This window comes from Varroa jacobsoni, unplaced genomic scaffold (assembly GCF_002532875.2).
Source record: "Varroa jacobsoni isolate VJ856 unplaced genomic scaffold, vjacob_1.0 contig03336, whole genome shotgun sequence".
NCBI lineage: Eukaryota > Metazoa > Arthropoda > Arachnida > Mesostigmata > Varroidae > Varroa > Varroa jacobsoni.
This window is the reverse complement of record NW_019215004.1, coordinates 25,778-34,758: the sequence shown is the minus strand read 5'-3', so window position 1 is coordinate 34,758 and position 8,981 is coordinate 25,778. Positions and strand designations below refer to the sequence as shown.

The window sequence follows — 8,981 nt, the reverse complement described above, 5'->3', positions numbered from 1 at the left end:
CTATCAGCCTTCATCTAAATATTTGCGTCTAATGTATATTATACGTTTGTTCTTATTAATGTTTACATAGAACATCTGTTTAAAGCGGTAATAATCCATTCACACACACATATATATATATATATATATATATATATATATATATATATATATATATATAGTAGATTATATGCACACAGATAAGCGCAGACGGGACGGAAAATTATCTGCGAATTTCATTCATATTTATGTACATGAAAGTGACTGACCATTCAGACACTGAGGCATTGGCAGAAACATGACGCTCAAAACACGGGCACAAGTGGATGCCTATGCGCTTGATCAGTGCTACAACGTCACTAAATACTGGAAGTCGTCAGTATAATGAACTCTCTAACATGTATTATAGCTTCGTAAGCACAAAGTAAACCAGCAGGGCACGGTTTACCCTTTGCGACACGCTACAAAGATGTCATGGCATGGATGTCAAGTCCTGCTACACGACTGCATAGAAGTTACAGGCCTCCAGCCTCCTATTATAGTTCGAGGCTTGATTTGTTTTCTCCTGTTTGCTTCGAATTTATTGATAATTTGATCATTAAAACTCTCTAAATATAGCATTGTCATCTATTGCTAATAAAACCTGTATAAGGTACTATTACGTTTGTTTCGTCTATTATCACGAAAGTTATAAGGGTTTGAAGTGCTGTAAGGCTGCCATAGTCAATTAGCGTATTAGTAGTCTCTATATGCCGTAGTCGCTGCGAAGCTGAGCTAAGCGAGCATAGATTTTCGCTGCAGGACCAACTTTCATGTTCATTTGAGACATTAAATGCCGCTCGGTAGAAAGGAATATCAACGCTTCGCCATCAATTTCCTGTGCGCGGAATTCTTCAGCATACGCTGCACATCCTGGTACACTTTTGATAAACTCATATACATCTTGAACGTTCCACTCCGATGGGTTTCGGTTAAGTGCACCAACGCTGTCCGCATCGCCGCCGCCGGATCCCGCCGCGGCATCCGGCTGGGCCAGTCCCACGGCAGTCGCTCGAGAGTCAGTAGTCTGCGGCTAAGAAGTAAATGCAAGTATGTTTTGTTTATCTGTTCTAGATCTGTCTTACTTTCATCATATATTAGTTGCAAAAGAATATGGGCTCCAAAAGATAACTGCATTTATAAAAGAAGGCCTAATTTTGTAAAAACTAATGGTACATACAGCACCAGAAGGCCAGCTATGCACAGGCCACATGCTTGATTAGCATGCGTGTGTTAGTCTAACATACTACATCCGTTCGACAAAGTCCTTTTACTCACTTGATTTTCGGAAATATTTTCCGCTGGTCTAGCTAGGTTCGCTCCTGCTGTGCTTGTTTCTTTGGTATCCTTTGCCAACTCAGCGGGCCTCGACTTCGTACCACTGTCTAGGCCGAGTTGGTCGATTCCGAGACCCAGATTGGCAGCAGCAGCTGCCGCAGCTGTTCCAGAGCTGAGGGTGTAGCTCGTTGAAGTGGTGGTACTTGCTGTTGCTGAATTGCTTGTCACAACAGCTTTACCACCAGTTGATGTCGTTGTTGTTGTTGTCGTCGTCGTGGTCGTTGTAGTTGTTGTGGTTGTCGTCGTCGTCGTCGTCGTTGTTGTTATCGCTGTTGCTGCTGAGGTGACCGTCGTCGTGGCGGCTACCGTTTTATTGGCATTGTTGTTTTCCAATTTACGTTTGCGCTCCTTACTGCCAGCACATACTTGTTCGCGCCGGATCATCTCGCTGAGCAGAGCACTTCGACTCACAGGGAAAGGTTCTGAACTCTCACGAATTACATAACCCTCTATGATGTGCGTCAAGATCTCTGACGCCTGTTCAATTGTGTCTGGCACATTACCCGCATCTTCTGGGAATGGTGCGCCGATCGCAGGCGATGCAGAGTTTCCTTCTGGCACATCAAGGACGTCAGGAAGTGTCACCTTGAAGCCCGAAGAAAACGTGAGTACGATAAATTCTAGACAAAGGCAATTTACGGGGTCAATTGGTTGCACATTAAGCAGTTGACAAACTTGACAGCAGGGTACAGTGTCCAGAAATTGAGAAGTTGAACAGCAAATGGGTTCCTGGGCGTAACGGGTGTGCCTATCATTTTTCCACAAACGCACTATTCTCGTTGCAAACACATAGTAAGATAGTGCCAATTTCCTTATCCAAAATACAGTTTGCTGTTAGCCTACTTACCACTGGAACCGTTGTAATCGGTTGTTGAACAAGTTCAAGATTTTGAACTGCGGCACCTGGGTGTAAAGACGAATTTGGTGGTGGATCCTTTAGTACAGAGTGTGCCGAGCTGGGAACACCAACCGTCGCGCCGATGAGCGGACTGCCCGTTTGACTCTCCTGAATGCCAAAAACCTGTTTTATGCTTCCAGCTTATGTTTATTTTACTTAAGAAAAATATTTGAGAGTATGTATAAGCCAGCGCCTGCCTAATTAAAGATACAATTAACCATTCCTATGCAACTTTAGTATTTCAAATGTGTCGCTATACCAGGTACCGCGTATCCTTATCATGATATTTTATAAAGAATGAGTGATTATCTGAAGTTTTAAATGTGAAACGCACAATAAACCTTTATAGAAAACAATGGTCCAACAGTTGAACTTGTATAGTGAACACATTTTAACTTAACAAATTGCACGGATAATTGAATAAAAAGGTCAAAGACTTGTTGCACAATATAGACTCGGAAGAAGAATACGTAAATTTTGACCTAGTCGTACCGGAATGTTGATTGTTGTGGCAACAGGCTTCGAGTCCGCGCCGGCTGCCACCGCTTTGGGAACGGAACTTGTGTCCATAATAATACTGACGTCGTGTTCCTTGTCATCGACCAACGAACCAGTTTGAGTCACGGACATCGATTTGATATTTTCGGCATCAGCCGAAGTGGTTGGCGTCACCGCAGGGCCAGGCGTTGGCGGTTGGGAATTAGGCGGTGTTGCAGCATTCGTTGCACCACCTGAACCTGTTCCATTGGCTGGGCGCGCAGCAATACCCCGTACGTTACGCGAACCCGCTGACACTTTAACTCCAACGGCCGCTGATGGCTGCTGAGACTACAAAAATACGTGGACATTTAGATATAGCCCAATTTGTTTCATTAATCTGTATCAGCAAAAGAAAGCGGATGGCGTATCACATAGATATTATGTTTTTCTAGGAAGTAAAGGGTCGATATCAGCATTATACAATTTGCCCATTTTGTAATGTGTACTTCTTTTCTTAGCATCCTTACCTTGTTGAATTCAATAATGCAGCGTTGTTTACTATTGTTGATAAATTATCCAGTGTAGTATTTTATTCAACTAAACTTACTGTTATCGGGCGCTGCACACGAGGAGCAACAGCTGCCTGCATTGGACTTTGAACGGCTGTGACGACCTGGCCATTTGCTTGAACCTGTACGATGATAAAATGCGTAAAGAAAAATAATATAAATATGACTCAGGTTTACGAAAGAAGCGGTGTTGAGTGGTTTCTCTTTTTACAAAAGAATAAATTCACGTAATGGATTATCACACAGTAAATGTACTCTGAGCTGCTCGAGGAGTTACTAACGAACCGAAATAAATAATTATGAATTAGTACGAACTGAGAGATGCTGCATTGACTGGAAGGCTCCATGTGGGTGTGAGGGGGAAGCAGCTGGTGGAGGTGCTGTCCCCGTTGCTACAGTAGTTTGTTGGGTGATTTGTTGAGCCCCTCCTGGCTGACCCGGCGGAGGCGTTTGCCCTAAGGTTGGCGCTTGCTGAGCTGATGGTGTCTGTTGAGGCGTTTGCTGCGCTGAAGGAGGCTGTTGAGCTTGCACAAGCGTCGGTACACCTCCAGCATGATGCATGACCGTGCCGGGCAAAACTGTGCCTGCGACGCCCGCCTGCACTTGCTGAACTGTAGGTACGCCTGTAGGTCCACCTAGCTGCCGGGGCAATTGCAATAAACATCATATAACATGATAATTAATAATATAAATAAAAATATAATTGTTGACAGCCGACAAGCAATTATTCTAAAAAATAAATCTTCGCTACAACTAATGTCGGTCATAACAACTTTGTAACGAGAAAACTTGAAATGTACCTGCTGTGGATATGATTTGATTACTATTGATAAGCTCGTTAACTAGCCATTTACTCACTACGCCCTCGAAAATTGCTAATCCTGTTAGTCACCAACTTATTTATTGTAAATAAACCATTGAAATTTCTAACGGGCTGAAATCTCTTCCACATTTCTGAAAAAGAAGACGAAAACATACTACTGTAGCAACCTACCGGTCCTGCAGTATTCTGTAATTGTTGAGGCTGGACCTGAACTGTGGTCGTTGTTGCTTGCTGTAGTTGGTGTTGTTGCTGTGCATGTTGGGGCGCCGGTGCACTTTGAATGTATACGCTGCCATCGTGTTGGTTTCGAATAAGGATAGGCGATTGTAGCAAAGGTTGACCCGACAACTGCCCTGGACCCCAAGGAAGACCAGATCCAAACGCATTGAACGTTTGAAGTGAGCCGAGTATAGTCTGCGCCTGGCCTAGTACTGGCTGACCAACAGTGCCCACCTGGCCAACGCCTACTTGACCAGCAATTAGCTGCTGCTGTCCGGCGGAACTGAGGTGGCGATACTGTGTTCCTGGTGGAAGTCCGGCGAGTTGTAATGAAGCGGGATTGTGGGTGCCTTTTTGCTGTGCCGGCAGAAATTTGTGCGCCACCTGTGTCTGCTGACCTTGGCCAGCTTTTCCTACCTGACCTTGTGGCGACTGAGCCGCCTGAAGCATGCCGCCCATACTTTGAACCATACCGCCTTGAGCGCCAAGCATGCTTAAAGGGCTAATCAGAAGTGTCTGACCGTTGTTACCCGGCTGAGTGACAAATTGTGCTTGAGGCGCAACACCGGTAACAATCTGCCCGGTTGGCTGAGGGCTTCCTTTGTGCGCGCCAGCCAAACCAGCCATGATGTTGCTCGCTGCGACCGTCATTTTTCCGCCAACGGCGGAGACAGTCCCAGCTTGACTGGTAATCACTTGGGCGCCTTTATTTGCTTGGCCGGCTGCCACACTGGTCAATACCGTTTTACCTTGACTATCCTGTGTTATTTTCTGTTGCGTATTTTGCGTCTGGGGGCCTGCCATCACTGTGATTTGACCTTGTCCTAATTGTTGTTGTATAGCCAAACTGCTTGCAGGAGATAATAGCATCTGCTGTTGTCCGGTAGACGTTGTTTGGTACAGCGGCTGGATATAACCGGCGGGACTTAGAGTGCCCTGTTGAAGAACCGGCATTTGCGAATTGAACTACATAATCGCATATGACAGTGAAGAGAACAATTCAAAACAAAAACACACAACATTAATACCGGAATGCTCTATTTTACCCCTAAGTCTGGAGTCTCTACGTTCAGTATCTAAGCTATTAGGCATTACTCTAAATAGGTTTTATTGGACATATCCAGGTTTTTCTCCAATAAACCTATGAAGCGGCATGATAACAGTATGTCATCTGGAGGCTTACGAGAAAGAAATTCGATTTAAAGTCGAGTCAAGTAAATGCATACTGCACTGTTAACTCATGTGCGGTACCATATAAAAAATATACTTAATATGACGGTACTAAGTATGAAGAAAACATTTCCATACAGGAGCGACGAATCACTTATATGTGATGGTAGACTGTGCGGGTCTTAGGAACATGTTGTGGTCTAGATTCGAACCCGAGCATACACAGACTCCGCTTCGTTCTGGGAGTCAGCCGCCAGATGAAATGCCTAACGGCGATACCGGACATAAAACTCGAAACATAGAGGCTGTACGGGTAATATATTCAAGGTGGTTACATTTACTTGTAAGGTGGTGCCTCCTTGAGCCATTGTTTGGATAACTGTAGGCGACTGGGATATAACAGCACCTACAGAGGTGGGCCCCTGCGAAAACTGAATACTGGTAGCAGGCGATTGCGGTACGGGTGACGATGCCATATGAGGACTTGCAACGTGCGGAGGTGTTGATATAGCCATCTGTACAGAAAATAAAATCGCTTTAACTTGTTTAATTTAAATTGAACAAGGGAGATGTCGCCACTATCTGGTTAACGATCACCTGAGCGTCAGCATTTCAAATAGTTAGTTGTGTATTAGCAAACCATGCTGAAGGACTTTGTTTTGTACGACTCGCCAATGTACGGATCGGATCGCCTGATGTGCTGAACAGTTTTGGTACCTTTGACATCATTTCTGAAATCGATTTGCGTAATAGTCAGGTATGTTACCTGACAAACTTATCTATATCCCAAAAAAGTACTTTTGTTGGCTATTAAAAATGACAGCAATAGTTTGCTTTAACCCCTTCTAATTTGACTTTACACTGAAATGATAATTATACCTGTTGAGCTGTAGGTGTCGATGTCGCTGGAGCGTCCGGTGGAGCCATTTGGCTATGAGGACTCATTGTCGGTTGGGACAGCACTGCAGCATTACACGAGACGCGGACACACGATGATTTCATTACAATTAAAACCAAACTTGAAATTTTGAAGTCATGTTTTCCACAAGACTCAGTTGCTCTATTTGATTTTCATCGATTTTTTTCATATAAAATGGGCACGAAACACGAGCAAACCAATAAACATGTTCATCAACTTCCGAAGGAGATTCTAAGGGAGAGTGCACAAACTAGTCCGATTGATTGAGTTGGCAATTATAGCGTTGACATATTAGTAGCGACTAAACACCTTAAAAGTGATTTATTTTTAAAACAAGAAAAGTAAAAGGTATAAGGTAAACCATGATCTTTGCCTAATCTAGCCTCCCTGTTTCGCATATATTGTATTGGGTTTCGTGGAAAACTTACCAAAGCTGGTGCCTGCTGAGCTTACGATTGGAACATTCATCTTCGGGCCTTGTTTACTGGAGTATTTAATTGTCGCTGGAATTATTCAAAGGAAATCAATACAAACATTAAGACGATTGAGGCACGCAATAGCAGTAGTAATCTTGGCATTACATACACATAATTTTAGTGCATCTAACCACTTCATACAAAAGGGTTCACGTCGATTTCCGAAAGCATTTTTTTTGTATTTTGGTGTACAGTCTTATACTAAATAGGTAAGACTGCTCACTAATAATTTACCTAGTGCATTCATTTACTTAGATTAAAAACAATCATGCATTGGAACGCTAATTAATGTTAAAATTGCAACTCAGCCAGTTGATCCTTTTCACGCCTCATTAGAAACTATGCAGGTCAAGGTAGGGCTGCGGTGCGGCCAAAAGAAATTGGATATGATGAAGACTATATCAAGTCAAGGCGTTGTATAAATAGCGACCCCCAAAAAGAGAAGCGGACGGTGTACGACATGATTAATCGCTTCCTGAATGTCCCCGCATCTTAAACTAAGTCAACTGAATGCCTATAGTTTTCCGCTCTCAATAAAATCTCCATGAACAGCCGTCAATCATCTTCTACAAATAAATAGAAACGAACTAGCCAGAACTAATCGCAATAAGTATAATGTACGATAAGTTTAATTGTTTAAACAGAAATTAGTGCGACGTATTGATATCGAATCGATGTTCAGTCTTGGTTTCGACCTTCTGTGTACCAAAAGAACTTGAGATCACTTTAGTTTTAGATCATTAGCTCACTGTGTCGGAGCCAGATATTATTATTCTATTCAAAATGTTCTACCTTGGTATAAATAGCTTGATATGTCAAAGTATTAAAAAGTTTTATCATCTAGATTTTCACGTACCTGTTGTTCTTGTGTATGAGCTTAATAAAAGCTTCACTTTTGACACCAAATGAGAAACACCGGTAACTCAATAATGCACAGTTTTCGATACAACAATGACCACAACAAACGCAGTCGTTGAACGAGTTCTGGTTCGTATGTCACCAGTTTTTTGGATAGTAACAACAACCTAGAGCGCTACGAACTAGATAAAAATGTATTTAGAACCAGTTCACGTATAGGAGATTTCCGGTCGTTTTCTAGATCCCGTAGTGGTTTTCGGGACTACTAGCCGACTTTTGTAGTATAGCCTTTCTTGAGAGGTCGTTAATGAACAGCCATGGACAGATTGACTCGTAAACCTTAGCAATACATGTCTTGAACTAAAAAATTTGCTGGGTAAGTTTTTACTTCCGAACTTACAGGGTCTCGCCATGTGTAAGCTCGGCCAGCTGTCCACTACGCTGACCACTGTACTTGTATAGAATACTGCCACAGGTTACTTCATAGTGTAACAACAATCGTAGAGGTGCAAGCATTTTGGTCAATTAACATATTAACAACTTTTAAACACTTCTCTGTCTCCAGTTTGCTCGAACAGTCGCGGCACTTCAACAGCAAAGCTCTACTTGAACCAAAACCAAGTGGTCTAAAACACTTCACCATTTGTTCAAAGAGCTTAGCAAGCCCTTATAATAGCAATATGAATCAATATGATCGCTCAAAGTCAATGAGTTGCCGCTTACCTCAATAACGCGAAAAAAAACATTACTGTAAATGTCGCACTCGCAGACGTATCGTGCTAAATCAAATCAATATGAATCGTTTTAGTTGTAACTGTTCTCTCCGATGCTTGACTCCGAACGAACGCGGCCGACTGTCATATGGCAGAATGGATGAATTGTCTTGCTTTGATTGTTTTGCTACAACGCCATTGCTTGAATCAGGGCGCTCGTTCGAAATCTGAAAAGGTCCACTAAACACTCGCATAGCTCTATAATAACATGGCCGCTAACTTTTTAATCCACGTGTAAGGCGAACTGTTTCAGGGTGTAGAGGGAATCTAAGAAAAGCTTCAATAATAGTTGGACCATTAGTTGATTCCTGTGCATTTTTAATAAGAGAGACGACACTTCCGCTTGTAAATCGCTATAAAATATGTTGAATCATTATTCTCAACTTTGATATGAATTAGGTCACATCCACTTCTTTCCATGCCTTTATTCATGGATAACT

General features: G+C 42.7%; 1 protein-coding gene across 1 annotated transcript; it reads right to left on the bottom strand.

The window, feature by feature from the left end:
* Window positions 1-6: 6 nt before the first annotated feature.
* LOC111272811 (uncharacterized) lies at window positions 7-8,610 on the bottom strand. The gene is made up of 11 exons (XM_022854449.2): window positions 7,767-8,610; window positions 6,863-6,937; window positions 6,395-6,477; window positions 5,857-6,030; window positions 4,298-5,311; window positions 3,619-3,942; window positions 3,342-3,425; window positions 2,747-3,082; window positions 2,204-2,362; window positions 1,297-1,941; window positions 7-1,051 (listed from the first exon to the last, which is right to left on the bottom strand). The coding sequence occupies exons 2-11, from the start codon at window positions 6,900-6,902 to the stop codon at window positions 725-727; spliced, it is 3,186 nt and encodes a 1,061-aa protein (XP_022710184.1). The 5' UTR covers window positions 6,903-6,937; window positions 7,767-8,610; the 3' UTR covers window positions 7-724.
* Between the last annotated feature and the right edge of the window lie 371 nt (window positions 8,611-8,981).

Excerpts from the sequence above, each read along its gene's own strand:
- LOC111272811 (XM_022854449.2), bottom strand. The coding sequence starts at position 6,902 with ATGAATGTTCCAATCGTAAGCTCAGCAGGCACCAGCTTTG. Across the intron at positions 3,083-3,341 it reads GTGTGCAGCGCCCGATAACA|TCTCAGCAGCCATCAGCGGC; the intron begins GTAAGTTTAGTT and ends GTATTTTTGTAG. Across the intron at positions 1,052-1,296 it reads AAAATATTTCCGAAAATCAA|CCGCAGACTACTGACTCTCG; the intron begins GTGAGTAAAAGG and ends TTTACTTCTTAG.